Source organism: Microplitis mediator, chromosome 11 (assembly GCF_029852145.1).
Source record: "Microplitis mediator isolate UGA2020A chromosome 11, iyMicMedi2.1, whole genome shotgun sequence".
Classification (NCBI taxonomy): Eukaryota; Metazoa; Arthropoda; class Insecta; order Hymenoptera; family Braconidae; genus Microplitis; species Microplitis mediator.
The window spans coordinates 17782817-17810807 of NC_079979.1; the positions used below are offsets into that span (position 1 = coordinate 17782817).

General features: G+C 34.5%; 1 protein-coding gene across 3 annotated transcripts in view; it reads right to left on the reverse strand.

Moving 5' to 3' along the window:
• Nucleotides 1-512: 512 nt before the first annotated feature.
• The window catches only part of LOC130677090 (uncharacterized), a 32934-nt gene continuing 5455 nt past the window's right edge, over nucleotides 513-27991 (reverse strand). The window contains exons 2-13 of one of the 3 annotated variants that reach the window (XM_057483677.1): nucleotides 21769-21844; nucleotides 19150-19177; nucleotides 15041-15122; nucleotides 14788-14954; nucleotides 12728-12871; nucleotides 4174-12657; nucleotides 3991-4114; nucleotides 3807-3869; nucleotides 2827-3017; nucleotides 1558-2748; nucleotides 1362-1478; nucleotides 513-1294 (exon numbers count right to left, since the gene is read on the reverse strand). In XM_057483677.1, the coding sequence (XP_057339660.1) occupies nucleotides 1263-1294; nucleotides 1362-1478; nucleotides 1558-2748; nucleotides 2827-3017; nucleotides 3807-3869; nucleotides 3991-4114; nucleotides 4174-12657; nucleotides 12728-12871; nucleotides 14788-14954; nucleotides 15041-15122; nucleotides 19150-19177; nucleotides 21769-21840 (10695 nt within the window). In that variant the 5' untranslated portion in view covers nucleotides 21841-21844 and the 3' untranslated portion in view covers nucleotides 513-1262. Of the gene's footprint in view, nucleotides 1315-1361; nucleotides 1479-1557; nucleotides 2749-2826; nucleotides 3018-3806; nucleotides 3870-3990; nucleotides 4115-4173; nucleotides 12658-12727; nucleotides 12872-14787; nucleotides 14955-15040; nucleotides 15123-19149; nucleotides 19178-21768; nucleotides 21845-27991 lie in introns of all 3 variants that reach the window. The other 2 variants (XM_057483678.1, XM_057483679.1) reach the window with 2 other exon arrangements.

A 27991-nucleotide genomic window follows, 5' to 3' on the forward strand; every position in this document is an offset into this window, starting at 1 on the left:
AACAATTTAATTAAAAAAAACTAAAAATTTACACATGTAGAAAATTAAATAAACCATGAGTGCAATTTTTGAAAATATTTTTATTTTATGATTTGTCATTTTTTAAAAAATCTAAAAATTACTAGACCTCGGCTAACTTCAGTATCATAAAAATAAATCATACGATTTACTTTAAGTTTTATTTCTTATACAATTAATTTTACGGAACTCAGGATTTTACAAGTAATTAAAGGTGACTGCGCTTTTAAATTTTCTAAAAGTTGTTTTTCGCGCCACTATAATAAATGTCATTCACTTTGTTAGTAAGTGTAGCAGACATGAGATCATTTATAAATTTTAAATAAATTAATTAATTAATTTATGTAATGGACTAGAATATTCACATTTATATTTTTGAACTTGTGGAGCTCGAAAAAAGCGGGAAGTTTAAGCCAACTTTTCTCCACATCTTTTTTTATTCGATAAAGACTCAGGGTTAAAAATAATTACTCAGTACAAAATCACTATAAGACGTAATAATTTTTTTTATTTATATGTTAGATCAATTCTTGAAATATTTACAAACTTACTTACTTATTAATCGTTACCGTAAATATTACAAAAAAAAAAAAAAAAATAGAAATATGTTTTCATAATTTTTCTTTTCGTAAATAATCATAACTTATTTGTAAGTATATTACAATAACATATATATTTATAACAATGTCTTTCATATATATAAATTTTCTTCGTTAAAATATCTATAGTAACTATAATTATTATATAGAGATAATAATAATAATTAATAGAGTACAAGTACAAGTACACAAATCTCTCTCGCACCGGTTAATTTATTTAATATTTCTATAATTAAAGAATAATTAAAAACTTCGGTTGCTTATGCAAAGAGTTTTAAAAATAATCATCAGTGAGTATTAAATTAAAAATATTATAAACAAACTTAAAAAATTTATCACTCATGATCTCATTCACTCGATTGACTCAGTCCATAGTTTAGGAGAGACTCAGTAAATAAAAAAAAAAACAAGTCGACGGATTGGTGCTAAAGTAATGATCCTGAAAGTTTAAATATTTAAATTTAAATCATCACTTCAGGACTGTTAAGTCGTACATAAAAAAACTAATGTACGACCCCCGTCGTAAATGAATTTTTAAAAAATAAAATGAATATTTAATTTATAAATTTAAAATGAATCGGAAGACATCAATAGACATCATCATCAGTCATTGAGATGTATAAATGTGGTCATCTGTTGTCTTGGTCACTGACCTTCGCTGTCACTGTCGCTCTTGTCTGAAATAAAAATTATGAATCTTATGCGGAAATTCATATAAATTCGTAAAAGCTATTTGAAGCTCACCTTTTTTCCCAGGATACGCATGACGTTTCAGTCTATCGTAAAGATCATCCTTGGTACCGTAAATGCTGGCATTTGAACGAGCTAAGCTGTTCATTTTTCCTCCATTGTGTAGACTCTCTGTAACATAAATAATTAAATTCCACTTTCCGTGATAAACTACCGCGTAAATAAAAAAATAAATTAAATAGACTGCTACCTTTCATGTAAGTCTCATTGTAAAAATTCGGCATCTCCCAGCCGTCTTCCTCGTCATCATAATAATGAGCATATGTGCTGTGATGCGAGGGCGCAATTGATTCAGCATAAGGCGTTGGCGCTCCGTAATAAAAGTTAACTTGGGATCCGTTTTGATCAGTTGCCGGTGTTATCATTTTCTTGGGCTCGCGTTTCCTACTCGCGCGGACGCAAATCATCCATACTAGGAGGACGATGAAAATAATAAGTATAATACCACCGGAAACACCCCCAACGATGTAGAAGAATTCTGATTTTTCCGTGCAGTGTTTGCCAGTGAAGCTACCGCTGCACCTACACGAGGGCTGCCCACGACTGTCTTTCATGCAGACTCCTTCGTTGTCGCAGTAGCCCGTGCAGACATCAGTACAAACAGCCCCAGTGCCATTGTACCCTGGTTTGCACTCGCATTTGAACTCACTGGTCTCTGGTATCAGCAGACAGTAAGCATTGGCATCGCAGTGCATTTCTTCTCCGCTCATTTCACATGGATTAGTACACTCGGCTTTGCTGGTACCACCTGGTCCCTTGGTGCTGGTGTTAGGCGGACAAGGTATGCAGAAGGTTTGCTGTGGTTCTGATTGATAAGTGCCTTTCTTGCACTGTATGCACTCATTCAGTGTGCCATTGAGATGGGTACCAGGTTCACAAACAGGCAACGAACATTCTTCGACTGCCGCTGATCCCATATTGGGTGTAGTTCTGCCCAACGGACAGGCTTGGCAAGCAGCCTGTACTCCCTGGGTTCGATAAGTTCCCCGAGGACAAGGCTCACATTTGCCTTCAACTGCCAACTGTTGTCCTGATCCGCACTCATCGCGACACTCTTCATGAGACACTGCCTCGGCAGTTCTCGTAGTTTTCCCGAGTCCGCAAAGAAGACATGAGAAACTTCCTTCATTCGGTTGGTAAAATCCGTGACCGCAGCTACGACACAGTCCAGCTGCGTCGTCGTAATATTTACCAGCTGGACAACGCTCTTTACAATCGGCCGCGCTTCGTGCTCCTGGTCCTATTGTAACGCTGGACCTTCCGGCAATCACTGGACAGCTGCTACATTTAAGCTGACCTGATTCACTTTGATAAGTTCCGACTGGACATGACACACATTTGTTTGTTGACTCGTCATAGTAACTTCCCACCGCGCATGGAACTGATGGTGTTAATAAAATTAATTTATTAATTAGCTAATTATTTTTAAAAACTATAAATTAATGTTTCAAATAATTACCGCAATCAGGCGCCATGACGACTTGTCCAACGGGACAGGCATAGTCGGATTCCAGTATCAGTGAGGCTGGATCTGGTACAGTATTGGGTAAAATATCGTTTACGTCAAATTGATCTTCCTCGAGAATTAATTTTTCTAGTAGACTGTGTACCGTTGCGCGTTCATTAGAGTTTGTGTTTTGAATCGGATCACTGTGAAAATAATTTTTTTTTTATTATTATACGGTATTAATATTTATGATAAAGCTCTTGCAACATAAAATATAATTTATTAATTAATTATTAATGCTATTGCTATGTACAGCCGTTATGCGTTGGCGCCGTTAAAAACAAGCCACCATATTATTATCTCCTTCCTGTGTAATTAATCCTATATGACATTTATGTTAATTACAATGTATATTATAATTTATGTTGTTCCTAAAATATATATATGAGTAGAAAGAGCAAATTGGACCACAAAAAAAAATTAGAGCTCAACTTTTTTTGAGTCCCCAAATAAGCCCGGGTAGAAATTTTTCGGACTTTTCTCTGAAAAACTCTGAAAAAGTCTTTAGAACTTTAGAATTGAGTTTTGCAGAAAAAATTCCGAAAAATTTACAAAATCGGGAGTGAATTCGAAGGATTTAATCCGCGTTCACTCCGAAAATTTTTGACTGTACACCCAGCGATGAAAAAAAAACAAAAAATTCATAGACTGATTTGAAATTTGAAATTTTTTTATAAATTTTTAGTGGCCCAAATTACCCTAGTGTCTATATTGCCCCTTTGTAGTTTACAAAAAAATGTTGGCCTATTTTACCCTTTCTCGTCCCTATATAATTTTAATGAAAAATTATTAAGTTAGTAAACGTGCAAATAAACGTTCCGATAATTTAGGGATTGATTTTTTTAAAAATTTGAATTGACTTGTGTATTATTGTGTAATCGGTAGATGAGTGAGTTGTTTTTTTTTCTAATTCGCGCAGCAAATTGTCTTACTTTATTGCAGGGAATGCAATCTCCACTTGATAGGTATCACTTCCTTGACGAGCGTGTCTCGTTCTGAGTAAAACAATTAATATTTATAATAGTAATAACAGTAAAAAATTACTTAGCTCTATTTAAGGTCTTAAAATAGGTGAAAAAAAATAATCAAAATTGTGAAATTTATGAAGCAACTTACGGTTCAGCTGGTACTGCTGCTGAAATCGTGTAAATTCCTCCGTCGTCATCGGTAGCATCGCGGGCAACACGTGCTCTGTGGTCACACTGGACGTCGATGTCCAGGTTCTTACACTCCCGAGTGCCTAAAAAAGATTATCGAGTTTAAATATATTTCTTTTTGGTACAATTCAATTGCAATTACCTTCGAGAGAGTAAGAACAGAAATTCCAATCTCTGTTGAGTGCATTGACAGCGTTTCGGACCTTCTGTTTAAGGACACCTTGACCCGCTTCATTACACAGCACCGATGTAGGGAAATTCATTTTTATTCTGAAGACTCTCTGTGCTGGAGTTGCTGCAGTACAAGCGGGATAAACAACTGGCAAACTAGGATCATTGGTAGGGCGCCAGAATCCTTCGGCGCCGCATGTGTAGAATTTAGGAACTTCTTGAGAAAATCTAAGACCTGAATTACAAGATATTTCACAGACTTTGAATTGTCCTCCTGAGCCCCAGTCTTTGCACAGTTGCGATCCTCCAATGGGATCTGCAAGCTCTGGACAAAAGTCCGAGAGAACATAAACCTTGAAGTTGCAGCTGGCTGAGTTACCGGCTTGGTCGTAAGCAACATAACTGATGTCATAAGTTCCCCACAGTAGAGTTTGTCCAGATCGATGCCCACTTTTTTCTTGTACCTTGACCACTCCGACATTGTCTGAAAAATGAGGCTCATCCCAGTTAACAATTGACGAGCCATTTTTGGCAATGACCCACAAGTCTCCAGGACAATGTTCAACTTTTGGTGGAATTTTGTCTGCTTCAAGCTGTTGGCATTTGGAACCTCCGTAGCCAGGTGGGCAGATTCGTTGTCCGCAGTGTGAAGGAACAACTCTCTCGACACCTCCAACAGTTTCGTCGTAACCTGCCCAGGTCAATACGAGACCTGGATACAAAACCGGCTCAGTTCGGCAATCACGTACTTGTTTCTGAATTTCGTTGGTCACGTGCAATGCACGGGACCATACTTGTATTTTGGTCAAATGTCCCTGGAATCCAGATTCAGTGTAGCCCTTTGTATTTTCCCCTTGTGGTTTTCCTAAAACTGTCCAAGCATAAGGCGGTATGCTTCTTCCACTACCGTAGCCTTCTGTTTTACTGGCAATCAATCCTTCTGTTATCAAAATTAATTCACCGCCATTGTCTCCATTCCAAACTACTGCTACATGATGCCACTGCCCGTCGTTCATGGTAGCGTATTCTCTAAACGGTAAATAAACATCCTGAAGATCATGGAACAAAGAAACCTGGACTCCATTGCTGTGAGCTTGAATCATCGCACGTCGATTTGTCGGCACATGAGGTGACGAAACGCTGTACAAAGTGAAAAATATTCCCGCTTCATCTTTCTGAGTAAATTGCACCCACATTGCGACAGTTAAACTCTTCTGCGCACCTGTGAAGAATGGTATCACTTGCGCAGCGCTACTTCTCGTTGGATCAGTAAAGTAGAGGTCATAGTCTACTTGTATAGATTTTCTGCAATCGTCACCAGTTAAATTAAATGGACATTGACAGAAGAATTTTCCAGTTAAATCAATACACGTGGCAGAAGGCGGACATGAATTTTCTTTACAGTCAATGATGTCATCTTCACAAGTCTTTCCTGTGTAACCTGGTGGGCAGACACACATGAATCCAGGTCCATTGTCAATGCAAGTAGCACCATTTTTACAAGCACCGGCTTGACAAGCATCATATTCATACTGACAACCGATTCCTGTGTAATCATCTGGGCATGTGCAGTTCAAGCCTGATCCAAAGTCTTGACATTTTCCCATGTGCATACATGGATTGCCGATGCATCTTTCTGGAGCTGTTTCACATTGCTTACCATCAGTGCCTGAAGGACACACACAGAAGTAATCGAGGAACAAGTCGACACACATTGCGTCATTTTGACATGGTCTATTTAGACACATTCCTACATCTTGCTCACATGTGTTGCCAGTCCATCCTTCGGGACAAACACACTTGTAGCCACCTACTTCGTCACGACACGTAGCACCATTCAGACAAGGATTCGAAGCACAGTCATCAATATTAACTTCGCAAATTTCACCCGTGTATCCTTCGCGACAGTGACACAGGAATTTATTGTCCAAGTCAACGCAACGATCTGTACCCACTGGATTACACGGATCGCTTAAGCATTCATCGATCTCAGCTTCACATTGTAAGCCGACAAAACCGGGCCTGCATTGACAAACGAAACCATCAAGTTCATCAATACAAGTAGCCCCATTTTGACACGGTTCTGAGGCGCAGTCATCAATAGTGTGCTGGCACTGCTGACCCGTGTAACCCGGTTCACAAGTACAAGTATACCCGCCAATCTGATCAAGACACTGGCCATTATTCTTACAAGGTTTACTTGCACATTCATTGATATTTGTTTCGCAAGCGGCGCCAGTCCATCCGGGATGACAATTGCATTCATGATGAAACAGTTTGTCGATACAAATTCCATTCAAGCATGGGTTGCCTGAACACAAATCGATTTTCTCATGACAACGTTTACCCGTAAATCCTGGTGGGCAGTCACACGTAAAATCGGCAACTAAGTCCGTACAGTTGGCGCCCAATAAACAAGGTCGTTCTGCACAGTCGTCAGTATTTATTTCACAACTCTGGCCCTCCCAACCGGGTAAGCAATCGCACTTATAGCGACCTTGCTGTAATGCCACACAGGTTGCACCATTGTTACACGGATTTCCGGCTGCAGTGCATGGATTTATCGTTATGTCACAGTCAACACCAGTGTATCCGGATCTACATAAACACGTGTGATTATTAAATCCTGGTTCGTCTTTGCACATAGCACGCTCTGGGCAAGTATCATTAGCGCAATCAGATTTCTCTTCCTGGCAATTAATACCTGAATAACCGACGGCACACTGACATCGGTATCCTTGGGGTAAATCGATACAAGTTGCGCCGTTGTAACAAGGCTGTGATGCGCATTCATCAATGTCTATTTCACAACGTCTTCCGGAAAATCCAGCTGGACAGAAGCATTGGACACCGTGGCCCATTGGTAAACAGAGTCCACCGTGTTTACAAACCGACTCAGTACAAGTTACTGGTTTGCATGCTTCGCGACCTGTTGCTCCTGGCTTATCAGTATACATATCCGTTGGACATTCCATGCAAGTGGTAGCGCCATGTTGAGCTTGATAGAAATTTTTAGGACACTGTGCACAAGGTGCAAGACCAGTATCTGAATACATACCAGGTGCACATTTAGGTCGACAGCGATCACGTCCTGGTGCTGCTGGTTGGTATGTAAATGTACCTGCTGGACAAGTTTGACAGTCTTTGTAACCACCAATTGGTGGTTCACCAGTGTAACTGTTCCTTGGACATTCTAGACAAGGTACTAGACCAGTAGGTGAATATGTTCCGTATCCACAGACTGGTACACAGTCGTCAATGCTCTTGGAGCCTTGTTCTTTGGTGTAAGTACCAAATGGACAACGTAAACATGAACCCTGACGGTCGCTATTTTGATAAAATCCTTTTGGACAAGATGTACACATCTTTTGTTTTTCACCTGCAAAAGTTCCTGCAGGACAATGGAGACATCTTGGTACATCTGCAGTGTCCATATTAAGAACTTCACCGATGCTGCAAGTAAAACCGCGTGTAATTGATGATTTGAGAGCACGAAGTGGTGGGCATTGGTTGCCTATAGAAGAGACATTCAGCAGCGGTTCTATTACCGCACTGGCATGTGGTACAGACAGATCAAAGATCAAGTTTAATGTTGATCCACACAAATCGTACAGCTGCGGCTGACGTACTGCTGGTACAATTACTAAGACAAAGTCCATCTTCAAGACGTTTTCTTCCAATAGCGACGGCATTGATCGTATAAATGAAACATTCATATTTACATTTACTGCTGAGCAACGCTGCGTTAAAATATTATTTAATCCCATATAATACTGAGCCATCAAGTCTTGGTACTGAGGAAGACATGTTTTGGAAACTGCTCCATTAGCTCGATAAGTTACTGAAGCTATTACATGATAATCTGCTTGTTGAGTATTTTCTGAAACACAATCGGGAACCACCGATGTTGGGGACCAGTGTTTGATTGGATCGCAAGTGAATGTTTTCGTTGGCGCACCATCAGTAAATCGGTAGCCCGATCTACAGGTCGCGATACACTGGAGAGCTTTGTCACCAGGTGCACACTTTAACCCTCCATTAGCCGGTGGTTTGAGTTCCCAATCGACGCACGGAGTTGCCTGTACTGACACTTGGAAGTGACACGAAGCGCGATTGCCACTTGAGTCTGTTGCATAGACAGTGACGTTTTCAAATCCTCCAATAGGAATTACTGCCCGTTCGGGTAAGAATGTCACTGCAACTGCTCCTGAAGCATCAGTTGTATTTATTCGTCTGCGCGTTTCATTGAAATTGACTGTATAGCTGTCTTGACGATCAACTAATTCAATAACGTAACTTTGTGGGCAACTTAGTTTAGGCGGCGTTATATCGGGTACTGTAATATTTATTTCACAAATAGCAACATTTCCATCGTAATCAAATGCCACATACTTAACAACCGTGTCCTCAAAAACTCTTATTGGCGTTTTAAAACTCTGCGGTTTTACCTCTAAACGTGCTATGCTGCCACTGTTATCAACAGCAGTCGGTTCTGTGAAATTTACTGGCAGTAATTCACCGTCGGGTCCTTTTTGTACCATAATTGGTTGTTGGGGACAGTTTTGGAAAACAGGCGGTTCATTATCAACACAAGGTGAAAAACCATAGTCATAACCAAGTAGTGGTTCTACTACTGGTTCCTCACAACCCATCAATTCAAATTTCAAACACGCATTGTCCATATAACTGACAATACCCAAAATAACAAAACGTGCTTGGACATATTTCGGTAGTGTAATCATCGCTAACTCACCATAATTACCAGGATCGCGCATTGTCAAATTGAAATTCGGGAAATATACGACGTAATTTTCATTCTCAGATTGTTTATAAAAGAACCGTATTTCTGTAGGCCGCCCTACTATGTCATTAGTAATAACTCCTTTGACCAGAATCGCTTTTACTCTAAAAACTTGACCCAAGTCAACGCTGACGTAAGTAAATGGTTCTTGTTTGCCACACCAACCTGTTACAGAATTAAGTCTGACATGTTTAGCTTCATAATTAGGTCTTTCCGATGTGGCATTTATCGCTGAGTCAGGAATACGTCCCGATGCAAGCCCCAGTGGTTTAACAACCCGGCATTCGGGTTCACGTTGACAAACAATAGGACGTGGGTTTATAAGAATATAACCCGGACGATTGCATCCGAATTGTACTTCAGAACCCTGTTCATAGCTTCGAGCTATTTGGATACCATCACTCGGTCTTCCAGGATCCTCACAGACTGGTCCTTCGCATCTCAAGTCACCGAAATCCCATACTCCGTTTGCTTGACAACGTACTACATTGTCATGGCGATTAGTTTGACCGGCGAGTTTAAAAGTATCCTGGCAACCGAAGAAAAATGACGACTGATACTTAGTATCCGCATACTGTCCGTACTCAGCACCAGGAGTTGATAGAGGTTTTCCACAGTTAGCTCTTGGACATGCTGGTTGGAATCCCGAGAGCCAATAGTCCGGCAAACCTGGTTTGGGATCATAAACACACTGTCTGAAGCCTGCAGTAGCAGTGTTACGTAAATAACGTCCTGAATTACCGCATTTCAATGTAACATTTTGTCCAAAAGGTACCAAAACACTTGACTCGTCAGTCCTGATGACCGAAAGACCTTCATTTTTGTCATCTGGCAGTGATACACACTTGGCAAATTGACACTCTGGTGTCGTTCCATTCCAAGCTCCACTTGACGTACAAATAACAGCCGAAGATCCTGCGAGAACGTAACCAAAGTTACACTGGAATTTAATGATGTCTCCAAAATGGAATTGGTCTTTGGTAGTCATTATTTTTCCATTTTCCGGAGCCGCTAAGTTGGGGCACATTACTGGTACACATGTTTTGTTACGTTGATACAAATCGCCATCTCGTTCACCGTTTTCTGATCTAGCGATCAAGAATCCGGCCGTTCCATTGCCTTTGTACAACTCGTAACCTGTGTTACACATACATGAATAGCTTCCGGGGCTGTTGATACATTTTTGATGACATCCGCCATTATTGCTAGCGCACTCATTAATATCAGTGCACTCAAGTCGCGTACATCCCATCATTTCAAGCTTGATACAAGGCGCCCCTACGTAATCCTGAATACGGAACCTTATATATCTTGCCTCAATGAGAACCGGTAGGTTCAAAATAGACAGAATTGGCTCAACAGTTCTGAATTCAACAGGCGTACCATCAGGGTTAGTGTAGTCCTTAAATGCGTCAGTTAAATCATCAGTATACTGAATACGTATTGCAGAAGTGAATGCGACGTTACCGTCCGATCTGGCAACAACTTGGGTACGGAATCCGCGGATAATTGTGGGAGCTTTCATATCAATCATTACCCAATTCATGCCACGTTCTACATCATTACCACACCAGCCGTCTCCGCTGTTCAGTCGCACTCCACTCTTAGTGTATCCATTCTCTGAGCTGCTTACTGTAATAGATTCATCCGGGATGCCGCCATTGATCAAACCCAAGTCGCCAACTAACCGGCAGTCCATTGCCGGACTGAAACCTGACTTACATTTACAAGCGAAGGCACCAGGTGTGTTTACGCATTCAGTTGACGCTAAATCACACTGACTTGATGCACATTCGTTTATATCCTCGCACGAAGGAACGTTTTCGAATCTTTGTTCTGCTCCGCAGGTAATTATGTTTGATCCTGTAAGCTTGTAGCCACGATTACATTGTACTCGTGCTTCATCTCCGTAAAAATAATCTCTGGTGGTGTCTACTAGAAAACCATTCTTCAAATTCGGTAGAATTGCACACTTGGCACGTGAACAAGTGGGAACATTGTCCGACCAAGTGCCATTTGACATACAGAGAATAACCGGATGACCAGTACGAACATAACCGGGTTCACATTCAAATCTTACAATGGTACCGTAACTTCTACCTCCGCCATTCAAAATCGTAATATTGGCATTAGGCGCTTCGGGCAATGGAGCGCACTGTGAAGCTAAACACGAGGGCTTCTTCTCCCATCTCCCATCAGCCATGCAAGAAATCTTTTCAGTCGGTCGTCCCGATGAGAAAGCAAAACCTGCGTAACACTGATAAGTCGCGAGTCCGCGGTATGTTACATTAGATGAGCCGATTGAAAATCCATTGTCTATTTGCGGGACAGGGCCACAATAAACTTCTTGGCATTTAGGAATGTACGTTACTGACCAATTGCCACCTTGCAAACACTCCGTTGTAATTTTCGGCTTACCCGTAGCGAATTCTTGACCAAGAGGACACGAGAAAGTTATTACTGTACCAAATGCAGTGTCCCGACTGCTTGCCAAAGCGCCTTCACCTGGCAAAAGATGAGGACAGTCTGCAGAGAAGGTTGCTTGCCATCCGCTTGCACTTCTCAGTGCATCAGAAACAAATCTTATCAGCATTTCACCGCTTTCTGCAGTCAGAGTTATTTTGGGACGTGTGTTGGATGTGAAACCGTTTCCGGAGTGGAGTCTTAGACCATTGGTATTGGATCCGTCGTAGACTTGAACGTAGTCCGTATTGTGGACATTGAAATTCGTGAATTTCAGAGATAGAGCGACGCCTTTTGGATTTTTCACACGATAAAGGCATTCCTGATTATTGGGATAGTCATTAAGACCGTAAGAAGGTGATTGCACGGTGCCATTTAATGCAACAATTGTAGCACGACATCCTTGAGTATAGCGAATACTGAAACCACGACGTGAGTCGCCCAATGAGGTCTTGAAGTAGAGGTAGAGGTTGTTGCTGGTTGATATGATGACTGTTGGGTTGTCTTGGGTCTTCCCGGTTAGACGAGCGATCGGCCGACTCATCGGCGACTCTCCGTCACGCACCAGAATATAGTCGCGATTGGTTTGCAAGTCAAGTTCTTCAATTTCGACGGAAATAATCCGACCCGGCTGAGCTTGGAGGATGTACAGGCACTCAAGACCACCTGGATAATTTTGCGGATATCCGGGTGATGTTAATACTTGTCCTTGAGGTGTAGCGCGTAATATTCCACCGCATGTTTGCGGCTCAGTTTTCCAAGATGCACGAAAACCTTTACGCTCTACTGATCCATCGGTACTGAATTTAATTATCATGAAATTTGATGCTGACACAAAACGTTTGTTGGATAATTCTTCTTTTCCCGACAATGTTGCCAAATTAACAGACTTTTCTTCCGTACGTCCGCCGACTAAAATCTGCACGATATCAAAACTCTTTTCTGTTTCGAATTCTTGAAACTGTAGAAGAATATTGTGACCCTGCGGGCCTTCTAATGTCCATTTACAATTACTCAGCGGTGTGTATTTATGCGGGTAATTCGGGCTTTCTACAACATCACCGCTACTTGCCATGTAATATTGACAATTGTTCGGGCAATCTATTTCATCGGAATAATCACCGCAGTCATCTTGCTTGTCACATTTAAACACAGAGTTTATGCATTTGCCATTCGAACAATGAAATGATCCTGAAAATTTTATTTGATATAACACACGATAGATAATTTCGTTTTTAAAAATTGCATATATTTATTTTACCTGCCGGACATGCGTTTGCTTTACACATAAACGGTAATAATGATTCACATGTTGTTAGTTCCCACGACTGTTGCTGGTCATCAGTGATTGCAAAGTCTACACATTCACCTGATTTTGGATCCGGTTGTTTCGAAGCCCAGAAACCTAAAAGCAATCATTCCAATAAGACTATTATTTTTCACAATAACATGAAGGTCCAGGGGGTAAAATGGGTGCTTAAGAAAATTTTAAAAGTCTAATCTGTCTGAGGCCCATGTTGTTCCTTTTTACTTTAGAAAAAAAAAAGTTTCTACACAGAAAAACAGAATTTCTTGGCGCAAGAAATATTTTGTATTATGAATTGAAGACAAAAATTTTTCTTGGCTCAAGAATTTTTTTCTCGCCTAAAAAACTTTCTTCTAGTTCCGAGAAAATTTTTTCTTACCCCATGAAAAGTTTTGTTTTCACTTTAAAATACAAAAAATTTCTTGGGTCAAGTAAAAATTTTCTTAGAACAAGAAAAAATTTTTTGCGCCAAGAAATCCTTTTTTTCTGTGTACACCGTAAAAAATTTCGGTGTAAAAATGGACCCAGAGAACTTTGCACGGCCGTGTAGTGGGAAATTTTCTCGGTGTAAATTTTCCATCCGTGTAATTTTTCTACTGTGTAATCTACTTTTTTACACCATTCCGTGTTACTCTTAATTTTAATCAACGAGCAACAAACGATCATTGAATATTTTTAACTATGTAATTAATTAAAAACTACATTCATTTTATTTAGATACACAGTTTAAAATTTTTTGTTCTTGTATAAAAATTCAATGGCTAAATAATTTGTGTAAATTATTTTACACCATCAAGTGTAAATTTAACTAAAGTTTAATGTGTTGTCTGATCTCAACAATTTTTAAACCCGTATTATTGTTTGACACAAGAACAATGTGTTAAAATAACCCAAAAAATTGAGTGGACCGTTTGGGACATGTGATTTGTGTTAAATTTAACACAAATTTTTAAACTGTGTTTAAATTTTTCTTCTTAACTCAAAATTATCATGAATTATAAATTTACACATTTGGCGGTGTAAAAATTTTAAATTTACCGCCTAAATTTAATACCGAATTTGGTGTAATTTTCACACTAAAATTTTTACACCGAGACATTTAGACTACACTGGGTCCAAAAATTTTTTACAGTGTACGGTTAATTTTGTCATAAATTTAAAAAATATGAAATTTAATTTTAAAAATAGTAGAAAATTTTAAATATTCATTTACTCTGAGTTTTTAAAATTATATAAATAGAGACAGAGGAAGTGAGTGCAGAGTTATGCAAATTTCCGGGATTACCTCAAGCTCGCGTGAATCTCACTGCTCATTCGCATATCTATAGTCTGCGGTACAATTGTCAGATAAAAGTATATAAATTAAGTGAATAGAGAAAAGTGTGTCTTGGTGCCATCGAGACTAACGCAAATGTTAGTTCCGCATTTCCGCGACCTCGATACGATCACCGCTTTTAAATAGCGTGTTTACGTGTATCAATGTATCATCCTCACAATTAAATATATTCTCATTTATATATACTCTCTTTTATACCATTAATATTTAAACTCTATCCCGTTTTATTTTAAACACATCAACAAGTTTAATAAAAATCATTTTCCCCCTGATAAAAGTAATTAAAAAAACGAAATCGTAAAAGCGAGACGCTGGTTTATTTATGGATTTTATAATTAAACATATTATGTTTCATAAATTTTAATTCGGGCAAAGTGAGCATGAAGTTATGAGAAAAAAGTTTATTGTCATAATAATTCAGATTTTATCTTTTATTCCATGGGAATTTAATTCTTATCACAGTTATTGGATAATACTTATAACAGACCGTATGAAATAATTTTTTAAATTCAAATTTCCCGCTAAAATTTTTTTAAATCTTAAAATCTGTAGAGATCAAATTTTAAAAGTTTTTTATTTTGATTTCTACCTGAAATTAATTAAAAATCATCGAACGATTTCGGATAATTTTGAACTCGTCTAGTCTCCAAATAAAATAATTTTTCAAAAAAATAAATACCTGCATATTGAGAAACGAGCATTCCTGCAGCAGACTCCAATGTATTTGTCCTCAAATCATCTAGTGAAGCCAAACCCAGCCAATACTTGTCTAGATGTTTTCCTACAATACTCGCAGACATGTTATTCTCACTGTATGACTCAACCACCATCAGCTCACTTCCGTATCTACATTAAAAAAAAAATTAATTGTTGCTATGGCTCACTTATTTTGTGGCAATTTAAATAAAAATCAAGTCACTCCTTCAACAAACCTTCGGCATAATTCAGCGGCTTTTTCCCATGAGTGTTTGATGTTGAAAAATTTATAGCAATATATTCCTCTGAGCTCCCAACCTGCGTGATTAAAATATGATAAGAGAAACGGGAATAAAGTCAATACAAGTGAAATTAAAATAAATCATACTGCGGATAGGACGATGAAGGAAAATAAATTGACGGGTTTTTTTTAACATTCTCATCAACTTTAACATGATAATTAGGCTTTAAGACAAGTTAAATATAAAGAGACGATTGAAAATAAAATATAGCAATTAATTTAAAAGAAGGAGAAGTATTTATGCACGCGAAGAATGAAAAAGTTTAGAAAAAAATCTTATATATCCGGTATATATACTTTTTCCGTACGAGAACTTCAATCATTTTTTAATTTTCGTTATTTTGGCGCGATCCCTTATAAATTTTTTATCAAGCCGATTTTTGAAAGGGGTTCGGAAAACATTTTAAGCCAACAAATTTTCATGTGAGACTCGAAAAAAAAATCTGAAAACCGGTTGATCCTGCGGGCCAACCCCAAAACTTCCCGCTGTTTTCGATCTTAAAGATTAAGAAAAAAAACCTCAACAATTTCTCTAGATCTAAGTTTTGATGAGCCTCAAATCGGTTGGTTCGTTCGAAAGATATCGTACGACAGAAATTAGTTTACACACACACCCACACATGGATGATCATCCAGAAATAGTCCGAACAGTTCTTAGGATTTCAAAACGTCGAGGTCTGATGAAAACTCGATTTTTGAAAATCGGACTGAAACTTCCCTTTTTTTAAAAATTCTAAATTTTCATAGCGAAGTTAAAAAATAGCTGTTTTTTTTGGGCCACCCTAATATATATATTTATATATTTATATACAATATAAAAGAAAATACATGGCAGTGATGAAGAGAAAGGTGATCGACCGTTAGGAATATTCTTCCGAAAGGCGGCTAGTGACCCATTACATATACCATACTCATACATTATTACATATATATGTGTGTATTGATGTACGTAGACGACAGAAAGACAGAGAAAACGAGAAAAGAGACTCAGAAAGTCTCGATTTAAGTCTCGACCTCGATCGTTTTTAGTGCGACGCACGAGTAAACGCGATCGAGCTAAAGGATGAGTATATATAACACATAAAAGCTTGTCAATGTGTGCATATATATGTGTATTTTCATATTTAATAGGTATACCACACACACAGTGTTGAATTTTATAAGTCTCACGTGCTGTGGATAGAAATCGAGGAGGTGAAATGCCGATTTCGACTTTGGCATCTTTATTCTTTACCTTTATTCCTTATTTATGTCTTTTTGCATTTGTATATATACATATATACATATACTTAGTTTCATATATTCTGTTGTTTAATGCAAATGGGTTACGGACACAATAACCCCATAATGGTTCATTTGACAGTTTCATTTATATTTTACAACAAAATAATTATATATTATTATCCTCTTAATTATTGATATTTATATCACTGTGATTTTTTTTCCAATGAGTGAATGAATGAAATAATTACACTCCGGACTGTATGATGTATAACGGATACAAAATAATTTAATCTACCGCTAAATATTTCCTTATTACCGCAATCATTTCTTTACATTTTCAAATTATTGGCATTTGAATATTTTCGCGCGCTTTTTAAAAAATTTATTTTTAAAGTCAAATGAATTAAATGCAGGGAATAAAATAATAATTATATTACCTAATTTAAATGGTAATTAATGAAAAGAAATTTTTATTTCCTCATAGTACTCATTGTAAATAAATAATAAAGTGAAATTTAAATTGTCAAGGTATTTAAAAAAAAATTTGAATAAATACCAAGAGAAAATATTCAAACGCATAGTATATTAATAAACACTCTGCCAATACTCAATCCATTACGTCACTGTAATTTTTTTAGCCTCACACTCAACATAAAGACTTTTACTTCTCTCGAAAGGTCAACTGGGCATACGGTACATTCTGCAGCTTCTCTCTCTCTTTACTCTTTAGTAATCACATAACTATTTTCCAATCCATTCATCGTCTCTTTAAAAATTTTCATTTACTGTAAATAATTACAGTTCCCCTCATTATTTATCTCATATGTACAAATTTTGAAATTTTTAATCAATCGCTGGCAGACCGCAACTACAGCCCGATATAAAATCACGAGTTTTAAAGTAATTCGTGTTAAGACCCGAGGGAATAATGAAATTTAATGGTTTAAAGACGAACACAATAATGATGATGCTGCTGAAAGTTTGATGCAGTGAATTTTACTATAGACCATCGTACCGACTCATCACTAAAGAATGTCGTTCTTCTTCTTTCTCATATTTTTTTTTATTAAAAAAATTTTAAATCCGTTCTCTAACCAGCTAAAAATTTTATTTTTAATTATCAGTATTAGACTTAAAGACCGAAACCCATAAAATCTTCAATTTTAAATTTCGCGCCAAAAATTGAAAATTTTCAAAAAATGGAAAGTTAGTAGTTTCGGTCCGATTTTCAAAATTTGAGTTTTCATCAGACCTCGAGGTTTTGCAATGATTTTTTTGCTTTGAATATGAACCGCAAAAAATTTGCGAAGTGAACGCAGAATAAATCCGGAGTAAAATTCATTCCGGGGATTTTTTTTTTTTAATGTCAAAATTCCGAATCGGAGCGATCGCGGATTGAAATAAAATCCGCGTCACTCCGAAATCACTTCTGTCAAAAAATAAACTCTCAATTTACTCCTTATGCGGAGTTAATTTTTTTGAAACTGCGTAACTCCGAGTGAATTCGGATTTGAATAAAATCCTCAATTATTCTGGATCCACTCCCAATTTTTACAGTGCATTAAAAAAAAATTAAGCTCTTGTTAAATTTAAAAATGTGGGTACGTTATTTTATAACTGAATTAAGAATCCAAACAATAAATAATGAAATTTAAAAAAGTACACGGGTAATAATTTTAATAATAAAATTATATAAGACGTTTGTTAATTAGAGTGATGAGAAAAAATGAATTTTTATTTATACACATATATATGTAATTATGAACAAGTATGTAATATATGTAATGTTACGAATAATTAGTTAATTAATAACAATAGTACAGGGTTGCGTTAATAAAAAAAAAAAAAAAAATGATAATTCGCACGCTTGACAACTCTGTTCTACTTTTTTTACTCCGAAGGTGTTATATGCTAGTGTTATATTATATAGCGAGTACAATAATGTAGGTTGCGTTGTATATATAAACATATATGTGTGTAGTGAAGATACTGTTTTTTTGCCGTTAGAGTTGGGTTTTAAAACCGAGTTATATGTAGTCAACTGTGTCCATTTTATGAATTCATTCTTTCTTTATTTAATTTATATATTTGTTCTGTCTGTCTTTATTCACTGAGTGTAGTCTTGATCCGCGTTTGATGTGATTCAGCCTCGTTAAACTCTTAACTTGGCTCCATTACATTTCCTACTTTTAAGTTCCTCTTTCTCAATGACATTCTTTAATGACTATTCTACATTCTTTGATTTTATATGTGTCATCTGATGGTTTACGATACACGATGCTTTCTTCTTCATTATTTCCTACTTTACTTTTTTATTTTTAAATTACACTTTTTTTTATGGTAATTACTAATTAATTTCTGTTTCTATTTAATTTTATAAATATCTACTTTACTAGACTTTTCAATTTAAAATTTAGGACTATAGATTTTATCTTAAATTTCGTCAAAAAAATTTCTAGTTAATGTGAAAATTTAATAGATTTTTTTTACTGCATTTTATTTTCCGATGGAAATAAAAACGGAGGGTTAAGGTCCGTCCTCTGTAAAAAAACCCTGGGAAAAATTATTTTTCGAGTTTCTAGAAAAGTGTGTCGGTATATATATATATATATATATATATATATATATATATATATATATATAGTATAAATTTTCTCAAGTTAAGAAATAAAAAAGAATGAAAATAAACTACCCGTCAAGGTTTGAGTAGAGGTACAGGTACACGGTACAGGTTCATAGAACTGTAGGGTCTGGTATTTTCTTTATATTGTACATAAAAGAACAGGAAGAGGAGGAGATGTCAAAGGTAAAATAACTTACCATTTGGACAGGTGAAGACATTGGAAACCTGTTGAATAAAAATAATGGTTAATAAAAAATAATAAAGTAGGGGAAAAAAGACAAAATTAGACACCATTTTTAAAACAATAAAACATTTTTTTATTAAAAAATGCTTGGGATTCTTTAATAAAACTCGGGCAAGTTGATCACTAGGGTGTGCCATTTTAGGGCAACTTTTTTTTTCAACGCACTAACAGCTTTTACACTTGCAGGAAGATAAAATAAGATGCCCGTTAAAATTAGAGCCCTTAATATTAATATTAACAGGTGTCTCATCGCGATTTTCTATTTCCCATTTAAATAACATGGGAAAAAATAAATTTTAAGTTTGGAATTTGATAGCTCAGCAATGGCTGATTGTACAGATAAGGTCAGAATAGAATTTTATAGGGAATTAAACGCTCTACAAAAAAAGTCTTCTATCATTTTTCGATAAATCGATCTGTTCAAAAGTTATTGGAGCTCGAAGTCAAATTTATAGTAAATTTCGGGATTTTTTTACTATTTCGGCGAAACTATCAGACTTATCACAAAATGTTTCTTGAACTTTTTTGTAGGTAATTTTATTTTCTACAAACTATCTCTGATAAAGTTTTTTCAATTTTCGCATAACTTCCTAGTTATTTCCATTTTAACGCCGGGCTCTTAAAAAAATAATGCTCTGATCAATTGCAAGAGCCAGACATTAAAATGCAAACACATCCTATTGATCACCTAAGGGCATGTGATCACTCGAAAATTTGTATCAAGTTATTTTTCCGTTACTTGAATTCTTGAATGGAAATTGAAAAATTGACTACGAGGTAAAACGGCCACTTGATTTAAATTGAATCAATCGGTTATTTGTTTTCTGTCAAAAATGGTGTCTTCTTTTGCTTACGATGCCGCGACTTAAAAATAATTTCGAAAAATGAAAGTACGATAGATAGAAAAATGTAAATAAAAAAAATTTAGTAATAAAGGAATTAAATTACAGTGACACAACTGTTGATGCATTCCAACGAGATCGAGTACAAAACTCAAGTCTTGTGTCTTTAGTGCGAGTACTGTACGCAATTGTATTAAATAAAAATACATACACGTTGCAAGTAAACCACAGGCACAAGAGTACGAGTTAAGTACAAAACGCAATCCAACGGTTAATGTTACGTTTTAAACCTCGGATAAAAAGACGAGAGCAAGTGAATAAACGTACTGGTAGAAAAAAATACTATTAACGTTTTTTTTCATGTCCGAGATACGCTCGCTTTCGATGTTAGTACATTCTTAATAGAAAAAAATTTTTTTTAAAAATGAAATAAAAGGGAAAATTTGAAATGAAAAATAAAAATTATATATTATAAATTTATATAGTAATTCATTATAATTTTATCTGCAATTCATTATTTTTTATATTGTAGTTATTCTGTCTTTAATACAAGAGAATAAAAATCTCAAGTGTATGATTAATTTCCGGCCGAGTTTTAAAATTCAGTATCGTACTTCGGCATATGTGTAATATATAATATGTGCATCAAGTCTCGTGGTCTCGCTTTCACCTGTTGCAGTTACCACGTTTAATATAAATTCTTATGTATGTACATTATATGTTGTATATGTACTTTACTTTGCACTTTGTTTATATATATAGTGATTAGGTAGTAAGATAAAATTATAAAATCAACTAATAGCGTTAAATAATATTCTATTTATCTCACAACAAAACACCGTAATTAATAAATAAATAATTACAGTACGGATTTTAAATACTAAGTAAGAATACGTCAACTCAGTCCCACTTGGCGCAAGAAAATTTCTGTAAAAAATTTCGGTATAAGAATGGACCCAGAAAACATTACACGGCCGTGTAGTGTGAAATTTTTTCGGTGTAAATTTTCCGTCCGTGTAATTTTTCTACGGTGTAATCTACTATTTTTACACCATTCCGTGTTACTCGTAATTTTAATTAACGAGCAACAAACGATCATTGGATATTTTTGACTATGTATTTAATTAAAATCTACATTAATTTTATTTAGATACACAGTTTAAAATTTTTTGTTCTTGTATAAAAATTCAATGGTTAAATATTTTGTGTAAATTATTTGACACCATCAAGTGTAAATTTAACTAAAGTTTAATGTGTTGTCTGATCTCAACAATTTTTAAACTCGTATTATTGTTTGACACAAGAGTAATGTGTTAAAATAACTCAAAAAATTGAGTGGACCGTTTGGGACATGTGATTTGTGTTAAATTTAACACAAATTTTTAAACTGTGTTTAAATTTTTCTTATTAACGCAAAATTATCATGAATTATAAATTTACACGTTTGGCGGTGTAAAAATTTTAAATTGACACCGCCTAAATTTAACACCGACTTTCGTGTAATTTTCACACTAAAATTTTTACACCGAGACATTTACACTACACCGGGTCCAAAAATTTTTTATCGCCCTAAGAAAATTTTCTTTTTTAATTCACTTATTTAATTTTTATCTTCTCAAGATAAAATTAAAGGGCCGTAAAAGTTAAAAAAAGTATTGATTTTATTATAATTAATAATTAAACATCGACTATATTAAAGATTTTAAATAATTAATTAATAAATAAATTACCTGAGACGACGCTATATGGAGATGGCACAAGAGTACGGCGACCCAAATGGTCGCCACTGCTCTTATCAACATTTTTCTGTAACATAAAAAAAAATGTTTTTAAAATTGAAGGTCAATTTAAAGATTGAGGGCTGATGTGGGAACGGTTTAATGAGAAATTCTGAGGATTCGTTGTTGATGTGGTTGGTATTGGTATTGTTATTATTGTAGAGCCCGAAAGGTTTTCTTTTAAGAAAAAGAGGATGAGACGAACAGGTCGGTTGCAGGGTCGGATGCACCGCTAGTCCGTCATCCCTATAGACGTATAATAACCGGTCTCTTATATACCAGACCTTTTGTACATATACTCGGCAGTGTTTCTAAGGTAATTTAAGTACGTGTTCGATCTCTTCCAGCTTGTTTTATTGTGTGCTAGCAGTACCCAAGCCGCGTCACTGGGCATCGATTTTATTTTTTTAAAAATATATATTTCCTTATTACAAACTTCATAAGTTTTTATAAAAAAACGATAATTTCAGCTAAACTAACACAGATATTCAAAAAATGCACATGGACAATTTGGTAGCTGATTAAATTCTCTATAAAAAATGTCTCATAACATTTTTACGTACATCTAATTATTTCGGAGTAAATTCGCTTTGCAGTACGAAAAAATATTTAAATTAATTCATTTCGTATTTACTTAACTCATAACTTTAAAACAATCAGAGATACGTTAGTAAACTTCAGGACCTTTTTTGTAGAAAATTCAATTTCCTACAACTTTTGTTCGAATCATTTTTTCATAAAACCAATAGATTCGCTTATTATTCAATTAAATCGATAACTTCTTTATAGTCACGGATTTTTAAATAAAAAATTGATTCTCAACTTGATTTGAAGAAAAGAATAAAATTTATCCAAGCAATGGTTAATTTATTAAATTGAGTATTGAAGGAAAGATATTCATACATTTAAATAAATAAATAATAATAATATTACGGTATTTTAATAAATATATTATAATTTATTATATTTATGAGTCATATTGTTCCATTGGCATTCTATCATCCGGTTAAAATAAATTCCTTACGGTTTCTGATCGGTAAAATCTTGAAGCTATATATATATATATATATATATATATATATGTTCAAATTACGTTCAGCATAACGGAAAAACATGATAAATATAGATGAATATATTAAATTATCTTATTAGCAATACAAGTGATTGCACTGAAGCCCGTCAATAGTTTAATAAATAATCGATCTTCTCTGGCATAAATAAATTTTTGATGCCTCTGACTTTGATAAATAAAATTTATCAGCCGTAGAAATGGAGAAGAATGAGAATTATTAAATAATAGTGATAGACTGATAAAAAAGATGGCTGGTTATTAAAACCACGTGGAATTTTGTACGCAACAATAGTGACGCAAGGCAATTTAACTCGAAGCCTCATTTGTATATTCTTGGGATGAGTATTATATATATTTTTTCTTCACTCTGTACTATTATATCTATATTTATTATTATTATTATAGTTATAGTTGTGTAGCGTTCGTGGGAAGCCAGTACGGTAACAAAATAATTGTCGTTGATCTCGAAAGTTGCCCATCCGCGGCGATTAACTTGTCGCCCAAGTTGAAATAAAATTTTTCGCAATATTGCAAATACAAAGCATTGTTTTTATACATTTATATCACACTATAAAATACCTTGGTAATATAATGATGATAATAAGAAATTACGGATTGTTTATTCGTGCGGTTCGCATACATTTTCTCGTCAAGTGATGGAAGTGAATAAATTCAAACGAATCGCGTGAGACTCAGCTACTTAAAATATATATGTATATATTTATGCTTTTTTGTTCAATGCATTATTATTAGCATTTGAAGATCTATTTCAAAATACCGAGTAGAAAAAAAAGACGTAATTTTTTCTTAGCCGAAAAGTGACTGAAAAAAGGCTCAGGCAGTGAATATTAGGCTGAAATGGCTGACAATGAAGCCTAAAAAAAATCGAAAATAGGGTGACTCAATTTATCAGCCAATTTTCGACCTGTCTATTAAGAGTAATAAATAGGGACAAGATTTTTGCCTTATTTTTGAAATGAATAGTTCAAATTTTTGATATTACGGGGAAAATATCGGTCTTAGAAAAAAAGTTTTCGAACAAAAGCTGTAGGAAATTTAATTTTATTAAAAAAATGTCTCTTATGATTTTCTTATACGATCAATATTTTTACCGTAATTTAAAAATTAAGATTCATAATGAATGTTTCAAAATTTGAGGAATTATGAAAATCTTAATTTTTAAATTACGGCTTTGTTATTAATCCTAAAAAAAATTATAAGAAACATTTTTTTTAGAAAATTTAATTTCCTACAACTTTTGTTAAAAAAATTTTGTAATAAGACCAATATTTTCCCCGTAATATAAAAAATTTCACACCACTAATTATTAATTATTTTTAAATTAACGCAAAAATCCTGGCCCTAGTAATAAAACTTCGGTGTGTTTTTGGCCAACTTTCAGTCTCTTGCGATACAACTCTACGGCTTTAGCGTGATTTCGCCCAAATTTAGGCCTCATTCAATAAAATTCATGGGAAATTATCTAATTAATTTGGAGGTCCCTGGTTCAAATCCAGGCCGCGGTATTTTTTTCAATCAATTAGTAATAAAAATAAAATTTAATAATTGATAATTACTCGTTAATATTTTCTATCATTTTAAATTGACCGCCAGAAAAAATGATCGTAGGAGTTAGTTCATAACTTGTCCGTCACGAGCTACATCTTCATATATATACTTCACTGGCCGAAAATTTTTTTTACCAAAAACAGCTTCAATTCTTGTGCTTCTTTTTAAAATTTTATTTAACTTGTTTTTAAATAATTTTATTAAATTGATGCTTAGTAAAGTAAAACTACCGGTTCTGGACACTCGAAGTACCTGTTTGGACACTAAGGATTTCGATGTGATTTATAAAATTCGTAAAAACATAACACATGCTTGTATCGACTTAACAGGGAAGAATGCAAAATGAGGCTCTGAAATACTCTACTTCATATCTTTTACTAATTTACCTTTTTTGAATCCCCAACCAAGAATTCAGTATCAATATGAGTTTAAAAATTTTTAATATGGGGCATTCTACCCTCTGCCTACTTTATTTATTACCAAAAAAAAAATTTTTTATATTTTTTAAATATCACCATAAAATAGGGGAGGGAGGGGCAAAAGGGGGTACTTAAGGAAATACCAAGTTTTCGAGGACTCAAATACGCTAAATCTTTTTTTTTTTTAATGATACTCAAAGTAAATAGAAGAAATTTTCAGTTACCGTTGAAAAAAAAAATTTTTCATTTCTGCGGGCAAAATGGGGTACCCCCTAGAAAAGGTAAAAAAAAAAATTTGGATTTTAAACGAATTTGATTAAGTTTAATTTTTTTGTAAGTAATTTACATGAAGAAAAATTATATTTTACATGTTTATTGGATACAAAAGAAGAAAAAAAATTTTTAATAGTTTTTATCATAAAACAAACGTCATTAATATTTTTCAACTGACAATTGATTTTTGAAAAAGTTTACCAAAAAAATTCAAAGTAACGCTTAATTATATTTACAGAGTGATTTTGGAATGTTTAAAAACCATTTAAAATATAAAATTTTTTTTTATCAAATTTTGGAGGTACCCCGTTTTGCCTACCCTACTCCCTTTGGCCCCTCCCTTCCCCTATATAAATTAAAAAATGGCGCATCATATATTTATCTACCTTTGTCGGTGTAAAATTAATAACAAATAAGTAAATAACGGTAATAATATGGCTTTAAAGCTTCTCATCTACTATTACAAATAAAAAAAAAAAAATAAAAGTAAGTATCGAGTCCCCCTTGACTTGGTTCATCTTTCTCGTCCACCATCAGCCATGGAAACCGGTATGACTTGAACTCGTTCGTATTATATGAAGCCTTGAGTTAACTTCCGTACACTAATCCTTCAAAGGTGAAAATTAATCTATTTCTAATAATCAAAACCCTCTTAAAAAATTTAATTTTTAAATGAAAGAAAAATATCGCGTTCGCTGATAAATTGAGTGATTACTCGCTCGGAAAAAAGATAATTGAGTTTCCACTGTATACTCCATATATAAGTTAAAAAAAAGAAAATAAATAAAACTAAAATTAGAAGATAAGTATTGAATAGTGTAGAAAGTGGTATTCGGATAGTCCGTTAGCTCGTGGGCAATAACGGTTGTATAAAAAGCGAACAATGACTTCCCAGGTTCTCGGTTATAGTGTCGGTACTGGTAGACATGTTAAACCATACTAAGATTATGTATAACTTTTTATGTATGACTCTAAATATACCCGTATCCACCGTTTTATTTACCTGCTAAGTCATATATATCAACGTTGTAATTTGGCGCGAAAACATTTTATCGTTGCCTATACTCACCTTCACTTTACAATTATATGTACATATATGTATGTGTGCGTACACATGAACATGTTGATATGCATATATGTGTATATGTATAGAGCCTTTATCACAAGAGTAAAGTATGTAAGTGAGCTCCTCTGAATAGTAGGCCAAAGAACGGTGATTACGGCTGTGATAATTCAACTTCCGGATTAGCAAAACCGACTGAACTACATTTAAACATTTAATCCCCTATGATGTCGCTTATCTAGCCATTCTTATAAATTTTTTTTATTATTTTTTCATTTTCAAAGTTGAAATGACTTTCACTGCAGACTATCGAAAATATATTAATACTTTTCTCAGAACATTCGAAAATTATATGAAATGTATACTATACTTTATTTATTATATAGAAGGTGTTTGAATTTAATCTATAGTAATTGTGCAGAAACGCGGTTTCACTTATTTTCGGTTTGAAAAGTCGGAAAATAAATATCCAATACTGATTATTTTTTTTAAATTCACGCGGGAAAAATTGAATTGGTGGTTTTTTTTTTCTTTACGAAAAATTATTGTAGACGGTTGCAAAATTTACGAATAGTTAAAAAAAAGTGAATTTATTAATTTTGAAGGTTTTAAAAAAATTTTGGATTGAATTTTTGTCTAAAAATGGAAATTTATAATCAATAAAAATAGTTGTTTCAAATATATATATCAGGTGTGTGGAATAAAAAATAACTTGTTATTTTATAAAAACATGGATTTTATCACCGGCAATAAATTTTTCTTTATCGAGATGTTTGAATTCTTGTGGAAATTTATGATATTGGCGGACGGGTGTCTCTAAATGGCAAGTAAAAAGATTCAAAAATAATGCAAAAAGTATTTAGATAAATTATACAAAAAATATTTTACGTGTCGTTTTTATCGGACATTAATTATCTGAAACAATGGGCAAATAGCAATGGAATACGACCTAAAGCCTCGGGGAGTGTTGCGAAGTAATTTCATTGATTGGTTCATTGAATTTCCTATAGTACTTTTTACTAGATTTTTTAATCATTTATTTTATTTATCTAAGAATTTTATTTTCCATCAGCTATAAATTGTTTTATTTGCACTCGGAAACCCACTGAAGTTTTTATTGCAGAACGAAATAGATAAACTCAGTGAAGTGGTGGCTGTAATTTTAACCCAGATTGCAACGTTCCGAGTTTAAGTTGCATTACAGTTGCATACATAATAGACAACTGACTAAATAACTCGTGCATTCCATCAGCTGAATTATTTTCCATCCTGTATTGAAGCTTGAAGCTGCAACTAACGGTTAGCAAAGTCTCCGCCTCGTCTTTATTTTCCTCAGTATCATTGACATTTTTAATCTCCCGAACAACCGGTAATTACTACGGTACTAAGAATTTTTAAAAATTAATTTTTTACATTGACAATTAAAATTCTGTTGTAGATTTTTTTCATTATTTCGCTTAATAATTGTAGGACATTAAACATCTAGGGAGAAAAGTAGGACATTTTAACCCGTGTGTGTAATTGCCTACTAGGCATATTAATAATTATATGCCATTGTGGTTTCAATCTTTTTTTTTGTCATGATATTTATTTCAAGTTTTTCTAATTATTTGAATAAAAAAAAATTTTTTGCGCAAAGAAATCTTTTACGTACACAGAAAAAAAGTTGAGTCAAAAATCTTTAGTCAAAAAAATATTTTTGAAGACAAACGTTTTCGGGAACCAAGTCAAGATTTTTTTGAGCCAAGAAAATTACTCCTTGTTAGAGAAAATTTCTAT